Source organism: Buteo buteo, chromosome 11, assembly GCF_964188355.1.
Source record: "Buteo buteo chromosome 11, bButBut1.hap1.1, whole genome shotgun sequence".
NCBI classification, from domain to species: Eukaryota; Metazoa; Chordata; class Aves; order Accipitriformes; family Accipitridae; genus Buteo; species Buteo buteo.
Genome location: NC_134181.1, coordinates 25,917,763 through 25,935,066, shown reverse-complemented (window position 1 = coordinate 25,935,066; position 17,304 = coordinate 25,917,763). Strand labels below are relative to the sequence as shown.

Here is a 17,304-nt window from a genome sequence, read left to right as displayed (position 1 = left end):
CAAATGGTTAAACAAGAAGTCTGATAATGTTACACTTCAAAATGGCCATATAGAAATCCTTCCTTCTCCATACACGTAGAAAATTCAGGGGTGGTGCAAATTGTCAGACAGCTGGTAAAGTCTGCTGAGGATACTCACAACCTTGCACTGAAGCTGAACCTACAAAACTGAGGTCACCTACAGCAAAATGCTTTCAGTTTTAGGAATTATGAAACTCTTTAAAGATTATGCATAAAGATTGACCCATGTGAAAATAAGAGTAATAGGGTACCCTGAGCAATCTTCTGCTGTCATAGAAGTCCCTGCCTAATAATTTTTAAACATGTTTTCACAGATTATTTCAAGTTGAAAAGGCAGAAAAGCCTTCCCAGGAGATAGACTCATGTCGAACTCTTACAAGAATCATGGTTTTAGCAGAATATACAGTTAACAACTAAAGCTGTTCTTCTATCTGCATTTCAATATTTGGGAAACTATTGAGTAAATTTAATCTTAGCTAAGTTAGCAGAGGTCATATCACAAGAGGAGCGTCCAGAAAAAAAAAATTGACATTTGAGCACTGTTTTCCACTTTCTTAAACTCCTTGTGTATATGAAGCAACCTTGCTCATGAGGACCTGCTGCTTTACCAACTGATATTTGTTGCATATGCAGCTCATCTTGATGATGCAAAAAATTTTCTGACTTATCCTAATTACTATGGTGTTCCCTGCTTCATCATGGCGTTGCACAATGCTACATCTCATGGTTCATTTCCTTTCAAAACTTCAATGACCAGGTCCTTCCTGGTATCAATCCACTCCCTTTGTTGGTATTGGGTGGAAATGAATCAAGCTCCTTTTCTGTGATTGTTTGACTTTAACATCCTTCTCCATCTTAAGTAGTATTAGGCACCTGGCTTCATTGTCCATGATACCACAGTAATGTCTAATGGACTTTACTGCTGTAATTCATTACTTGCTGAGAGTCTGTGAGCTGAATCCTTTGCATCCCCCCAGATAACTGACCACTGTCAATCTGACTGATTGCTGTGTTGATCAAGGAGTCAATCCCTGATGGCCATCGGGTAGCTGCTACATAAAGTTTTGCCTTGGAGAATCCTGTTAGAGGGCAGTGATAATAAACAAAGATGGAATTTCCCCTCTCTGCATGTCTCCTGTACTGTATGTGTTACAGGAAAAGTTGAGGGCTAAGGCATTTTTTGGTTTCTCAGGACCACTGAGACCCTCCTTAAAGACATCTTCTAGAATAATCATTGATTTTTCTTACTCAAATTGAGATATCTTGAACAAATCCTGATTCCCTCCTGGAAAGTACTCTGTGCCACTGGCTTCTGAAAACAAGGCTGCCTGTGGCCAAGAATACAGATATTGCCCAGTTCTGAAAATACTAATATTGAGACTTGGAGTGAAGATGTGCACTGGAGAGACAGCTAGATGCAAAGTTACTGAGTTGGAGTGTTTTAGGAAAACATTGCTGAAACCATTACAGAGAGCATAATATAAACTGAGACAGACCAGCTAAATTCAGTGGGATCACATTCAGTTGGAGCAGATGAGGGTCTTGCACCAAGTTTGGAAATAATTTTGTCCAAAAGTACACACAGAGCTAATTGTAAAGCAAAGATGAGGGCGGGCGGGGGGGGGGGGGGGGGGAGAGGAATAAACAGCAGCTCTTAGCAGAGTCTGAGCAAAGGCTCTCTTCAAACCATGCATTGCCCTTTGCTCTGGCTGTTCAGGTGACAAGATCTGTACAAGAAATGCATACAGGTCTGAAGTGCAGTTTAAAGTCAGCAGCATTTCTAGTATGCATTAACCAAATGCTCATTTTCTGCTTTACAGTGAATTGTCACAGATTTGCTGGCTTGTCAGTGCCAGCACATCAGACCCTGATTGAGCAGCTGAAGTGGGGATGTGAAGCAGGAAAAATAAGTAGACTTACACCCTGGAGCCTCAAGGTTAATAGTTACAGTCTGTCTCCCATCTCCAAGTGGAGTTTAAAATATAAAAGATATCAAATATAATGCAGTTGTCAACCAGATGGTTTTAACTTAACTCATTACTGCAGAAGGGTAAAGCCTGGGCATTGTTTCAGAGAGGCTGAAATCTGATGAATCTGAACCTGATCAAGTAGTTTAGAGGGATGATGTAGTAAGATGTAAAGGAAAGCTGGGAATTGCCCAATAACTGCAAACAGTGAGCAAAATGATTATATGCTGTGAGGTGTTACGTGTAATCACTTCTGTCTTGAATCTAATCAAACATCATGTGCAAATGGTGCCTCAGATCCTCCAGGCTATCCAAGCAGCAGTATAAAAACACACACTGCTCACATCTCTCCCAACAGCTTCTCCTGACTTCTCCTCTGGGACCTGAGTAAGTTTCTAATTCTTTGTTCCTTTTTGATACACTCTTTTAATGATAATTCTGAATCCTACATAAATGCCTGCTGTGGCACTAATGGGGCCAGTTTCTCTCTAAAAGCAGCTCACTGATCCCGTAGAGAGCTTGGGGCTGGTATTATCCAGCTTCCTGAGGGACTACTACAGTCCTTACTAAATGCTTCAAGGATTTGCGACTTTTAGCTCTTAAAGCTAGTACAGAAAGGAGCTGCAACCTTATCTTGGCTTTAGTAGAGGCTGAAGCTCAGTTTTGAAGCCCTGTGTAACAGATGGTCCTAAATCTTTATTGCTGTAATGCTTATTGGTTTTAATTTGGAATTACCTCATCACCTCACTGGCTTGATAAAAAGATCCAATTCTAACAAAACCTACATTGTGCCTTTGAGTAGTCCTGTGCTGAACTCATATATGCACAGCTACTTCCCTTGCTGTACAACCAACAATTTGATCAAAGGTTTACAAGTTGGTAGTCCTAAAACACTGACAGCTGGAATTGGGTAGATATAACCAGGGGAACAACCACTTCAGGTGTGCCTATAAATCCTGTCCTACAGGTTAACTACCAAGAAAATGGGGCTGGGCGAGATGGCCATTGGTCTCATGAAGTACAGATATGTTTGTGCTCCTTGCAAAAGAACACAACTGAAGCTTACAGTGTAGCTCTTTGGAGATGTTCTGGCACATTATGTATAGACATGTCAACAAGGTAGGTTGTTTGATGTCCATGGGAAGGTTAGGAAATGTTGAGAGTTTGGCAAGGGCAAAAGATAAATACAACTCAAACAGTGTGACTAAAAGGTGGAAGAGAGAGCCAGGAACTATGAAGCCACATCAAGGCCAGGTTGGATGGGGCTTTGTGCAACCTAATCTAGTGAAAGGTGTCCCAGCCCATGGCAGGGGGGTTGGACTACACGATCTTTAAGGTTCCTTCCAACCCAAACCATTCTATGATCATCTCTGTTCAGGAAGCCACTCAGGTGGGTAGCTTCCTCATCAGATATGCCTGAGTGCCTGAAGGTAAATATCTGACCTACCGTTGAATTGCTTTATGCATAGTCTTCTGTCTTCCTGTGTTTCAGATCCACTACAGGACAATGTCCTCCTACAGACAGCTGTGCAGCTACCAGTGCACCACACCATGCGAGGTGGCCTGCCCACAGCCCATCGCCAATGCCTGGAATGAGCCCTGTGTCACATCATGTGGTGACTCCAGGGCAGTGGTCTACCCACCTCCTGTTGTCCTCACTTTTCCTGGGCCAATTCTCAGCTCCTGCCCTCAAGAAAGTGTAGTGGGATCCTCAGCACCAGCTCCTATTGGGACCTCACTTGGCTATGGGGGTTCTTATGGCTACAGAGGTTCTTTTGCTTATGGGGCATCACAGGAAAGCAAGTTCTCATACCCTTATTGCTCTCAGACATTCAGTAGTTATCGCTTTAGAAGGTGTGAGCCCTGCCAAACCCAGCAGGAGTATACTTGCACCAAGAGCAGTCAGGATACTGAATGCAAGATCCAAACTCAAGAGTAAGATGGGGTTTTAAGATGGTGACATAAAAAGGCTGATTCTTGCTAACACTTTATGTTGTATTTGTGCTTGTACCTGCATATGTACTTCTCCTTTCTTAGCTATGAATGTGTTCTTCTATTCTTCTCAGTCCAAATTTTCAAATGATTAATACTCCTTCTACATTCAATCTAATAACATTATACAAGAAGCATAACAGGAAAGTTTGTATACTGTGATTTCTCCCACTTGACACTGCCTGATGTCAATCAAGAGTTATGTTAACAGATGAAAACTGGACTGCATCATCAAACTTACAGCTACAAAAGAAGAAAAGAACACTGTACTTGAAATGAAATTTCCTGAAACAAGAAACCTCATTTGTAAAAGCCTCAAATTCCTCATTTTCTGTATGATCATATTTTGCTTTTGTAAACTTTCCTCCTCTATCACCCATTAAAAAAATCACACTGCATCATAATTTTAGCATTCTGGTTTTGCTTTCTGTCTGTTTTTATGAAACAGCACAATTGAGAGATTCTCCTGTGCAGTGTTGGTGCTTCCATCCTAGTTAAGCCCTGTAGCAAGAGATGAGTGAAGACCTTAACTAATCAAAACCACCCTGTTAGTCCTCTGTTCAGCAATGAGTTTTCCCATGTTGTATGCCTGCTTTAGACCTTGTACTGCACCAATTTGCACTGCTAGGAAATTACTGGAGACAGAAAACAATACAGGGAATGGAAGGGAGGCTTACCATTATTTTTATGGCGACACATACATGCAGGAAGTAAAACATAGGACACTTACTGGAAAGTCACAGCTAGCCAAACACACCTGCAACAGCATACAGCACAGGTAACATCCAGCTGTCTACAGAAGGACATAGCTGGCTATATCTTCATTGCATATTCAATCCTCCCCATTTACTTGTACTTAAAACACTATATGATGATCCAGAATTCCAGAGAGGTGCTGAGAAGAAAGACTAGGTGCTCTGCAGTACTATGCTAAATAGGGTTAATGCAACAGTGAGCAACAGCTGAGGGGCTACTTGGCTAATTGCTCTATTTACCTCGAAGCAATTTTTTATTGCTTCCAGCTGGTCCCTGAGCACTGCTGGATCACTGCTCCCTATTTATTGAGAACTGTCTAGCTCTATTTTCCTTTATTACATTCTTCTTCTGGTTATTTTCTGGTTGCTCTTTGAAATGTGACTCTGCTGACCTTCTGTAGGCTCCAATTTCTGCTTCCCTGTTTCTTAGGATTCTGCCAGGAGGCTCCTTTACTTTGCACAGTAATAAGAAGTTAAGCTAGCAAAAGATATCTGCTCTTGGGCATTTATGATCCCAGCTGAGGCAGTTTTATGATCTTAGAAAGCTAGATATGAAAGTACAGAGTAAGAAGGCAGATTCAAGTTTCCTATATCTCAGACTGGGGTTTCATCACTAGCTAATTTTCTGTCTCTGAATGTCTCTGGGAAGTTCCCTTTGCTGCTGTGCATTGTCTAACATTCTCTTTACTTCTCTGTGTCATATAGAATTATACCATAACCTTTTTTTTTTTTTTATGGTATATGGCATTACAATAGCTCTAGTAAAAAGCCCATGGAAATGTAGGGGAAGTAGGGATGAGCTATTAAAACACTTTTGGAGTGGCTATTTAGTACTTCACACTGGTCTTGAATATTTTATCTAAGGGTTGGGCAGTTCTCACAACTGCTCCCTTGTAAAGATTAAATCAGGCACACAGGCAAGCTCTGCATGTTCTAAGCAGAGTTTCCTGATGAATGAATCGATGGGCATTATATAAACACTGTCTGTAAGAGCATAACACTCATCTACAGATCTCTAAGATAAGGGGATGGTTTGCAGAGGCTGCATTACCACGAAACAGAGAAGAAAGCAAACAGGTAATGTTATTTGGAGGCATTCATAACTGTTTATTGAGAGCAAAAAGTGTACATTTTAAGCAAAGTAAAAGAAAAACACAAGATCGACTTCAGTGTTTTAAAAAAGGACCAACTTAATAGTCTGCATCAAACTGATTTATTTTCAGTATATTGTTCTGCTTTCTTGGTTAAAGTTTCAAATGGACTGGACAAATCACAGTGCAAGGTGACATCTGTGGGTCTTTGCTGTTAGACATATGGGTATCGATATAAACTACTAAAGAAAAAAATTCATGGTCCCAAACAAACAAAACCATACATGGACCAGTTTTGAAGTGACACTACTGCTTTAGTGCTCTAACAGTGAGAAACAATTTTTGCATAATCGGTAATTTGGTTTCTAAGAATGGAAAACACACATTTTGAGAAAACTGACATTAAAAAAAAATAGAACATAAGAAGGACAAGCAGAAGAGCAGTTCCCATGGGTGCTGAGCAGCACCCATAGGTTCCCACTGCTTCAGAGAGCTGTGCTCCACAATTCAGTTGCACATCCAGGTCTTGCCATCAGTTCCCTCGCTGTTTCTCTTGGCATCCACACCTTCTGCCATGCTTAGCATGGCCCACAGCCCCCATAGCGCTGGCTCCAGAGCTGGCTGGAGGAGGAGGAGGAGGACAAGGAGCCCCCATAGATAAGGGAGCCCTGCAGGCCCATGGGGCGGCCCAGCCCCAGTGGGGCTGAGCTGCCCACAAAGCTCTCCTGAGGGCAGGAGCTGAGGATGGGGCCTGGGAAGGTGATGACCACGGGCGGTGGGTAGACCACGGCACGCGAGTCTCCGCAGGAGGTGACACAGGGCTGGTTGCAGGCGTTGGCGATGGGCTGCAGGCAGGCCATCTCGCAGGGTGGGGAGCAGCGGGAGCTGAGCTGCTGGCTGGAGGACATCCTTTGGGCAGGGAGGTGAACCTGCAACACACCGGGGAGCCTGAGTCAACCCACTGCTCATGAGCTGCTGCACAGACCACCCTGCTCTGCCTCGCCAGCAGCAGGGAGGGCTCATAGTGTGCCATATGCTGTTGCTCTGCTAAGGCTCGGGTGCTTTTTCTCTCTCTTTCTCTTCCCCCTTCCGTGCCCTCCTTCCTCCCTCCCAGGCATCTCCTCTGCACTCTCCCAGGCTCTCTGCATGCTGAGCACTGCTCAAGACAGCTGAGAAGCTGTACCCAGGTGCACCAGTCAGTTCACCCTGAGCCCAAGAGTAAAAACACCTGGATTGAGCCCCAACTTGGCTGAACCCCTCTGACCTGTTGTAGCAGCTGCAGTGCAGCTTGGACAGTTCTGCAGCTGCCCTGTTTGCCAGGGAGAATATCAAGGAAAAATTCTTCATGCAAAGCTAGGTACTGACACTATTGAGGTTCAGACTGCATGTGCAGGAGTTGGTTAAAAATAACACAAACCCACCGTACCTAAAGATAAAAGAGAGAATGAAGGGATCAGACTTACTTGGATCAATGAAGAGGAGAGGTGGGGACCTGTGATCTGAGGACTTCTGAGCAAGAAGCCCTTATATACCATCTCCTGGATTGCCTGGGGGTGTTGAGACATCCTTTGTGTTTCAGGTTTAGTTTGTTACAAAACACAACAATGCACATCACTCCCCAGACTTCTATGATAGTTTTATTCATCTTTGGAAAATGATTAGTTTCTTCCAACACCCTCTTGTTTCTTCCTTAAACTTCCTGAAGCAGTTTCACTTCCTGAAACATTTTGCTGATTTTACCAATGTGGCAAAAATGTTGGAGAACTACCTTATTTACGCAATTGCTCCACATAGGCAGTATTTTTCAAGCACACCTCAGTACCACAGGTAGTGCAATGCACTGTGGACTGATTTTCTTCTCTAAATCCCTGCTGATATTGAGCTGAAGCACTGTAGGGCTTATACTTGGAATAAAGATGGGAGATTTACTCCATCTGCCTTGTTCCTTGTCCCAGCTACACACTGCAGGTCTGATACAGCACACTAAAGCAGAGAGGTGATTTGTTTTATAAACTCTTGCAGGTCTTCCGTATTTTCTTTTGCCTCTGAACAGAAAACCACAACTACCCATTCCTTCCCATGTCCCTCTGAAGACTTCACACCACGGTACCAATACATGCAGGCTAGCACATCCTTCTGACTGCAGCAATATTATGATACTGTGTCTGATGTGAGGAAAATCCATCAATAACTATTAAAATAGTGAGGGTTTTTTTTTTACTTGGATGTGAATATACTAAAGCAAGACTATCCTTTAAAGCCACACAGGGGAGCGGGATGCTTTATCCTGTGTTACAGGACATCTGAGGTTGGGGTCTAGCCCCATGTGCTTCCTTTTGTTCTCAAGGAGAGACCCTACTGCAAGAGCAGACCCCAGGGGCTGTGGCTGAAAGTAAAGGGAGCTGAACACGAAAATCCTAACTCCTATGGGAGATGGCTGCAATGCCGCACCTCGCTTGGGTGTTTGCAGCGTCCTCAGTGATTCAGTGTCTCAACACTGACCTGTACCAGGACAGAAAAAGGATTAAAACTTTTGCATATTTCTTGATATTCCCAGAGAAAATTTAATAACAATCCCCAAGAAGGGGATATCCAGAATTAAAACATTGTAATGAACATAGAGTATGAAAACAACTTTGGAAACAGAAGCTTCAGTATCTGTAAGAAAAAACTTAAAATAAATTGACATACTGCAAACCTAGGGAAGTCAGTTGAGTGATTTCTAAAAAGGAAGAACCTGGGAGACACTAGAGGAAAACCTGGGGTGAGTAATACTTGTTAACAGTGAGGAAACTATTTGCATGAATGAGGAGTTGAGGAGTGACATGTAATCTGTGTGTTTGAGAGCTAATTAAGATCTTGTTCACGAAGTGTCATAGGCCAGTGGGCAGCCCAAGAAAGGGTATAAAAAGGACTCACAGCACAGCCAGCCTCAGACAGCTGCTCTTTACTTCTCATCTTTGGTGTCTTGAGTAAGTTTGAGCCTACTTAGTCTTTCTGACTTAAAGCATCACGCTTGAGTAGGTTTAGCTGAAGCTTTCAGAAAAACTCTGCTTGTCTTATGCCCCTTTTTCCTTAAAAATACAGGCCTTTCATAGGCTTTGGTAGATGTAGTGGGTTTTGCTGCGAAACCTGGCGATGGGTGATCTCCAGCTTGTTTGCCACAGGTCACTTTGGGGGTGGCCAGCTTGGGCAGTGCTCAGCATGCAGAGAGCCTGGGAGAGTGCAGAGGAGATGCCTGGGAGGGAGGAAGGAGGGCACGGAAGGGGGAAGAGAAAGAGAGAGAAAAAGCACCCGAGCCTTAGCAGAGCAACAGCATATGGCACACTATGAGCCCTCCCTGCTGCTGGCGAGGCAGAGCAGGGTGGTCTGTGCAGCAGCTCATGAGCAGTGGGTTGACTCAGGCTCCCCGGTGTGTTGCAGGTTCACCTCCCTGCCCAAAGGATGTCCTCCAGCCAGCAGCTCAGCTCCCGCTGCTCCCCACCCTGCGAGATGGCCTGCCTGCAGCCCATCGCCAACGCCTGCAACCAGCCCTGTGTCACCTCCTGCGGAGACTCGCGTGCCGTGGTCTACCCACCGCCCGTGGTCATCACCTTCCCAGGCCCCATCCTCAGCTCCTGCCCTCAGGAGAGCTTTGTGGGCAGCTCAGCCCCACTGGGGCTGGGCCGCCCCATGGGCCTGCAGGGCTCCCTTATCTATGGGGGCTCCTTGTCCTCCTCCTCCTCCTCCAGCCAGCTCTGGAGCCAGCGCTATGGGGGCTGTGGGCCATGCTAAGCATGGCAGAAGGTGTGGATGCCAAGAGAAACAGCGAGGGAACTGATGGCAAGACCTGGATGTGCAACTGAATTGTGGAGCACAGCTCTCTGAAGCAGTGGGAACCTATGGGTGCTGCTCAGCACCCATGGGAACTGCTCTTCTGCTTGTTCTTCTGATGCTTTTTGTGCTTGTGATGTTGTTGCTGTAAATCTGCACTGCTTTCTCAAAATGTGTGTTTTCCATTCTGACAATGTGGGTGAGAAATTGGTTCGTTTTGTCCTTTAGCCTCTCTGTGAACACATGTACTGGTTTTCTGTTTTCATGTTCAACCTAGAAGATGTAAAAAAAATTTTATCAGGGAAGTTACTTTGTTCTTCCATATGTTTAGGCTTTTGTGCTCAACAAAGCCTTCCTGCATGCTACAAAGCAGAACTTGGTTGGCAAAATTAGATTTGCCGTAGGGAAGAAAAAGCACCTTGTGTGAAACATTAATTCCTTGTTGACAAATTGCTTGTAATCAGGTCTGAGAAACTAGAAACATTCCTTAATTTTTTTTCTTTTACTGTAAATGCCATTTCTTGTTCCTAATAAAAATCATGCTGCATCCTAATAATAGCATTCCCTTTTTGTTTTATTCTAGCCTTTCTTCACACCTCTCTCCCTTACATTCCTTTATTAGCTGATGATTATAAATGCACCTACATGCATAGGGCCAGGATATGTCCTGTGCAATGCATAATTCTTCCTTCCCAGCAGCTGGAACCAGAATCAGCATCTTACATGGTTAACGCCATCATAAAAATGCCTTTGCACTGGGAAGTATCTGTGCTTCAGGACACTTCAAAGAATACATACGCACAGTGCTGTTATTAGGGTTAGAATATGCCAATATTTAGCATAGATATATTTTTATATTAAAATAAATATATCCACTTTACTTTTGTCCTCACTTTATATCTGTATTGTTGCTGTGCACAAGGAGCTGGCTGAACCTTGCACACTGTGTTTTGAAGAGAATACCAAAATCGTGTCTTTGGGACATGGGAATATAGCCTAGAAGTACTGTAATAGCAGACTGCATTAAGATGGCATCCTGTGCCTGATTAGGCTCTTAGGATTGTATACCATTTATATCAGATAAAAGAGTCTGCTGTTACACAGGCATATCATCGGAATAATACAAGCAACTCTGATATTTAAGGAAGAGTTTTAAAAAATCAAAGACTCCAAGAAAGGAACTGCTGGATACTGGAGAACCTCTCTGCTACCAAGGAAGCTGGGAACAGTTTGGTGTCATCTCAGAAAAAAAACAACCAACCCTCCCAAAGACACTTTCATCTTGACAACAATGCTATCTCAGGAGGTCCCAGATAGGCATCAGTAATTCTGATCCAGAAATGGCACCACGATTTTCAAGATAAGTTGAGGGTATGCCAACACTTCAGCTCAGAGACATGAATTCACCTTGTCTAGAGGTGTCTGACGTAACTGATTTACTCGGCTTGAGTCATGCTCTCAGCTAAGCCACAAGAGCACAGTGCTGAATCTTGTGTTATCCCTATGAATATTTATTTTATGGTCCCAGCTAGGTTTTGTGGCCATTTCAGCAACAGAGTTTAATGTGTCCACATCAACAGCAGTCATGCTTTTTGGCTTGAAGTATAGCCATACCAAGGCATAAATATTATTTTTTAAGAACTTAGAAATACTGTTCCTCAAACAGAAAATGCTAGTCAACCCCTCCTTGTTGGCAGTTACTAATTTTTCATTGCTATTCTCATGTGCTGTTATTTGACTCCTCCTAGGGTGTAGTAGACATGCCAGTACAACCTGGGTGTGCTATGTTAGCAGATGAGACAAATTCCACCCACACTGTATGAGATACACTCTTGGATGGTTGACTCCACAGCCATCCACCATGGGCTTGGAAGAATTGCACAGAAATACCTGGGCATAATAAGCAGAGTTTGGATTTCAATAACAAACTGAAATGAAGGATGTCCCTTTGCTATTCTTGATTGTGATGTTCGTCCAAGCTAGCCAGGAGGAGTTTTTAGTCACACTTGTAAAGAAATAATCCAAAATCAACGCATGGAAGTTTTTGCAGATACGTTTGAATGTCTTTTTTGATGGTGTTACAATAAAATTATGTGCTTGATATAGATAAAAATATTTTATGTTAATTTAGTAAATCAGTTTGATGATTGTTTGCTTACAATGGGTTCATTTGTGCCACAGCAGTACTGTGATTTGTCACATGAGGAATCTGTGCAAAGGTAGTCCATATGTCATGCTAACATGGCTTTTCATAGAGTTATTTGTCTCTGAATATTTTACTATACCATATTTGCACTGGCAAAAGTGGCTGTGAATTGTTTAAGTCAGTGAAACACATGCAACTTCCATTATATGGGAGGAAACATTAAGATGGCATCTGGATGTGGGTCTGTAAAATTACAAAAGCAAAGCATGTGGCTGTAACCCTGAACATCATGAATCAAAAGAAGCAGTTTGGGGTGTCAGCAGTATTGATACTAGTATGGGCTCCCTTTGCCCTTTCAGGAGGGTAGGATTGTTAGAAGAGGGTTGCATCTCCAAGAATTATGTGATTCATCTGTAGGTACATGTCATCACTGTCATCACCTGCTTCCAATCAAAGTGAAACCAGGTGTGGTTTGGGCAGGAGGAACAGACTGTGTGGATTGTTTCCCCACAACATCTTCTTCCCTTTGTTTCTGTTCCCGTTTCTTGTCTATGTGTATCCTCCACCATAAATTATCAGTAGCTTTAAAGGGTGTCTCCCCAGGCATTGCTAGGAAACAACACTGAGGGAAATCCCGAGTTGGCCCTGGAGAAGAGGCTTCCTCAACCTTCTTGCATGGGTCACCTGTACAGCATTACACTGCAGTTTTGGTAACAGTTACCAAATGCTGATGGATGAACTGAAATAAAATTAGCATTTTAGAACAGAAGTCTCAAGGTTACTCAAAACTAGCCATTCAACCTTAAATTCCCTAGAAGGGGATGGATTTTAGAGGGGAAGAACTCATTTTCTTGAGGTTAAAAAAGCATTTGGAAATTATGCCAACTTGGATACAAAAAATGGATAGACTCTATTGAAAATAGTTTTATCAGTAAATAACTGAAGACAGGGTACTGGATCTAAGGAAGAAATCTACTGAAGTAAGCAGCCAATCTTCTGCATCAGCTGAAACAGCACTTTAAGATTCCAGCCCAAAGTTTTCGTAGGGTGATGCATGGCTTGACTCCCTGACCTGTTTCATCCCAAACCATGAATTGTTCATCACTCAGGAGCCCTGAGGTCTTCAGCAATGATCCCATAGAGTGCCTGACAATGAAAGCTAGACATGAGTTTCTAATTGTCTGAAGCTCCTGTCCCCCATGCCAGGGCTGGATGACAGCAGCTCCCTGCTTATAGGTTACTCCACCTGTACTTTTAAAGCTTGAAGTGGGACATGTCCTTTGTGTTTGTTTCTTGGCTAGGAGGATGGGAACAAATGCTTCCCATTTCCAAACCTACAACTCAGTAGGAAGGTGTCTATGGAGTCTAATGTGCCTCATACCAGAGTCATAGGAATTAATGCGCGTGGGTATGATGGGATAAATTGCACAATGCCCCCTTACTTGCATGACTTCGAAAAGTGGGGTAGTATCTCAGGTATGTCAGCATATTGTGTTTATGGATAAACCTCTGAGCAATCTTTGCTCTATGAAGCAATCAGAGAGATAGGAAAAAGCAATAAAAGAAAAAAAATTACTTTGCCAGAGTAATGACAAGAATGCAACAGTAATCACCATCGCTGAGCAAAATAATTGCATTATCTGGGGCAGTTACAGGTGGAGTGAATTTTTGTTTAATAATGCATTAGGACATCATACATGAAGAATGTTTCATATCCTCCTGGTTGCCTAAGAAAAGGCATAAAAGCGCTTACCATTCTGGGCTGCTCTAACCATTTCTCCTGACTTGCTCTTTGCTGTGAAGGGGTAAGTCTGAGCCTGACATTATTGCTATTACAATGTTGCTATAACAATGCAGGATTTTAACTGAAAGAAAACCGTAAGTCTCAGAAATGTGTGAAATGTTTGAAGCTTTCTTTCAGAAAGAGCTGTTTCCTACGTATTCAGTGGCAGGTTGTAAAAAGGCAATCATTTTCAGAGCAGTTGAAAGTTTGGAATATGCAAACTTATTTATAGGGAGATTTAGTGAATTCCTATTTTCTCCAGCCTGACCATCCTGGCTTTATGAATCTGCCTTGCTTTGTTCTCATTGACTTGTAATGGTGACTACCAAGAAATGTTAACTCTGAGTCTCAGGCTGAACTAGGAAGCCACCATTAGCAATAATATTTTGTCCTATTCTTTGCAATTATTTCTGAACTAATTTGAAGCCTGTCATGCATTACTTTATGTACTTGCTATGGTCAGGACTTTATTCCTTTTCTTTATTCCTAGCCTTTCATTTTATGGGTTTTAGTAAGGCAGGACAGAGATCAAGAGGAGGTGCAAATTGATTTTATGAGTGATCAATTGATCTTATGATTAAAGGAGTCCACAAAATGACACACAGCTCCTAGTTCTGCCACAGTCATCTGTCACCTCAGTCATCTTTAGCAGGACAGCTGGGACCACATTCACGGGAGTCCTAGTTATACTGGAAACCTCATTGATACTGCATTCGCACACAAACATGGGATATTCTGCCAAGAAAACTCTCTTTATGAGCTCTTCAGGGCTGTGGCTGCTGCTCATTTTACCTGTGTAAAGAACATGCAGGGGAGCCTTGGTGCCAGCTGTAGCATCTGAAAGACTGGGGAACAACACTGTCATGATCAACCAGGCTTGCCTGAATTTTAACTCCGTCTGTCCAGTTACCTCACCAAATGGCTCTGGGCAAGGTATTCACTTCTCAGCCTCAGTTACCTCTTCCTTAAATCTGGAATACCAATGACATGCCTCATACAATTGTAATGATTACAGGTGGTGCAGAACCAGCACACGATGTTACTATATAAGTGCTAGCCAGTATTTCTGTTCTTTTCTGCAGTTATTTATAAAAGAAATGGTCAAGTGTCACAGTGAGTCAGATTCAAGAGGGGAGAAATGGTAAAGGATAGGGGGATAGCTTGAGTTCAAATATGCAATTTCTTTGATTGCTAGGGGTGTTTTTATATATCAAATTGGCTCCATAATTAGGAGTCAAAAGAAACAGAGATTGTGCCAGAGGAGAGAAGGAGAGCATGAGAACATGAGAAAATGGACATGGCTGCTGAGACAAAACTGAAATCCTCAGTCTCCTTCTGGTCTGCTTCCTATCTTTTTTTCTTTCTCTTCCAAGCACAATCTCCATTATATTGGTATCTAAGCTTTCAGCTTTGTGTTGTCTCAGTCTCGTGTGTTTCAGATTTATCTCCATTCCCAGAAGATGTCTTCCTACAGACAAATGATCAGCTTCCGCAGCCTTGCTCCCTGCGAAGTGACCTGCCCGCAGCCAATTGTGAATGCCTGGAGCCAGCCCTGTGTTACATCCTGTGGTGATTCAAGAGCTGTGATCCACCCACCACCCGTGGTCATGACCTTCCCAGGACCCATTCTCAGCTCCTGCCCTCAGGAGAGCATAGTGGGCAGCTCAGCACCATCCAGCACTGGGAGCTTGTTTGGATCCATGAGCTCTCTGGGTCTCAGTGGCTCCTCTGGCTGTAGGAGCTTGTACAATTATGGGAGGTCATATTCTTCCTATGGATCCAGTGGCTATGGTTTTGGGAGCTGCAGACCATGTTAAATGTGCAATGAATAAGGAGCAAGGAGCAATCACCCAACATGGGGGAAGATGTGCCTCCACAAACCCTGTTACTGGCATTGCTTTCCTGGACTGTGAACTGTGCATCTCTGAATATCACTTTTATATGTAATTTTCAAGCCAAATTTAGTTTTCTGACTATTCTTTCCAGTGCCTTCTGATACTAATGGCCTCGAACTAGTTATATCAATGATCTTCGGCTGGTTGAAAGTGGGACAAGATTGTGTAAGTCTTCCTATGCCATGAAAAAGAAAGAGTAATGTATGTGGAATGCATAGCCCTGGAGCAATTCTTTGCTTGCAGCCTTTAATGAGACCCTGGCAATATTTTCCTTGTGTATTTCATGCTCAGTAAGATCTTTTACTTCTTTCTCATTAAATTATTGTGCATCAAAACACTGAGCTTTCTTGTCTTTTTTTTTTTTTTGTCCACAATTTTTTGTTTATATACCATTCTGGGTGACTATCAGCCTCTGTAGTGAAATATGACAGTGTTTGCTTTCTTTCAATGCCTAAAGCTGGAAGGTGACCAGGCTCTTTAAGCGGGACTAAGCATAATGACTGCCTTCTGCACAAAAGTAATTTCATCCTGGATAAACATGTTTTGTAACCCTTACAACTAAGTTTGAAATTTCCTCCAGGACAGGTGTGGTTATACTGTGTATTTGCTACATGCTAGCAAAGAAAGTTAAACACACGAGTAACTTTGAAGTTCTTCCCTGTGTCTCACTATTTGCCTGAGGCTCCCATTTAATTACATCCCCATACATCGGTTTTATGATATTTTTCATTGTTTAAAAATAGCATGTAATGATCTGTGGGTAGAACTTTCCTTTGAATAGCCAACAGGAATTTTTAACTGAATGGCAAATCTTTGCTGAAATTTTGTGAGTTCTTTGAACTTTCCCATTAATAGCTCTAAATTCTTGGCAACCCCAGTTAAAATAAATAAAAGAATAATTCTTTAAATCTTCCCTGCAGAGCAACACATGTCATTTAGGCCAAATAATATTTTCCATCTCAGGAAGCTTACACCTAAATTTCAGGCTACTCACAGATGATTGTGGATACTGGGCATATTCAGCACTTCTCTTTGTTCAACAGCAACATGGTTCCAGGCTACTCAGTATGTCCTGTAAAGCTGTTTTTCTAGTGATGCAATTTGCATACAATTAGTACACCTATTAAAAGTCATTCACCCCATCCTATGCTTGCAATGCATACCAGGACTCTGATAGACCAAACATCAGACACCGCTCAGCACTTCCCTGTGTGAAGGTGCTGTTCCTAGGAATACCAGCAATGCACTGACAAACTTCACTATACTTGTGCAGGCTAATTCCAGGCAAACCCCAGTCTCATGCTGCAGAAATTTGTTTGGACAGGATCAAGTATGTGGTAATAATTTCAAACACTTTAGAGCTGTGACTTCACTTGTCAAACTAGCTGAAATGAGATGAGGCTACAATGAGGTAGCCAGGCAACACCTCTGTCTTGTTAGGATGTGTCTGAAGGCTTTGTCTTGTTTTCATGTTTCTTCTGTCTTGGTGCAATGCATGATTCTTCTTGGAGTCACTAGGATGCTGTCAAAAAAACAGTACTTATTTGTGTAGGTATGTGAAGAACTAAAGCAACCAAATCAGGTATTTTCAAGACACTATGGTGTTGATCACTACAGAATTCTTCTTTTCAAGATTTTTGTTTTCATTGCATAGAGAACAGTAGAATTACATCAATCCTCTTCTCAACCCATCTTGCTGCACCTCTGTAATGCACTTGAAATAGCAGCCAGTTTCTCATGCTGCGGTGAAAATGTGCAGTCAGACATCCTTCAGTGTGGATGTTGTCAGCATACCTGGGTGAAGCTGCTCTGCATACATACTTGTTATACTACAGAAAAGGC

At 42.7% G+C, this 17,304-nt stretch overlaps 2 protein-coding genes across 2 annotated transcripts; one reads left to right on the top strand and one right to left on the bottom strand.

The window, feature by feature from the left end:
- Positions 1–5,829: 5,829 nt before the first annotated feature.
- Positions 5,830–7,390, bottom strand: LOC142036213 (feather beta keratin-like). Its single transcript, XM_075039336.1, has 2 exons — positions 7,289–7,390; positions 5,830–6,754 (listed from the first exon to the last, which is right to left on the bottom strand). The coding sequence occupies exons 1-2, from the start codon at positions 7,388–7,390 to the stop codon at positions 6,404–6,406; spliced, it is 453 nt and encodes a 150-aa protein (XP_074895437.1). The 3' UTR covers positions 5,830–6,403.
- A 1,879-nt stretch (positions 7,391–9,269) lies between these two features.
- LOC142036212 (feather beta keratin-like) lies at positions 9,270–9,599 on the top strand. Its single transcript, XM_075039335.1, has one exon. It carries the CDS (start codon positions 9,270–9,272, stop codon positions 9,597–9,599), a length of 330 nt encoding a protein of 109 aa, XP_074895436.1.
- Positions 9,600–17,304: the final 7,705 nt, after the last annotated feature.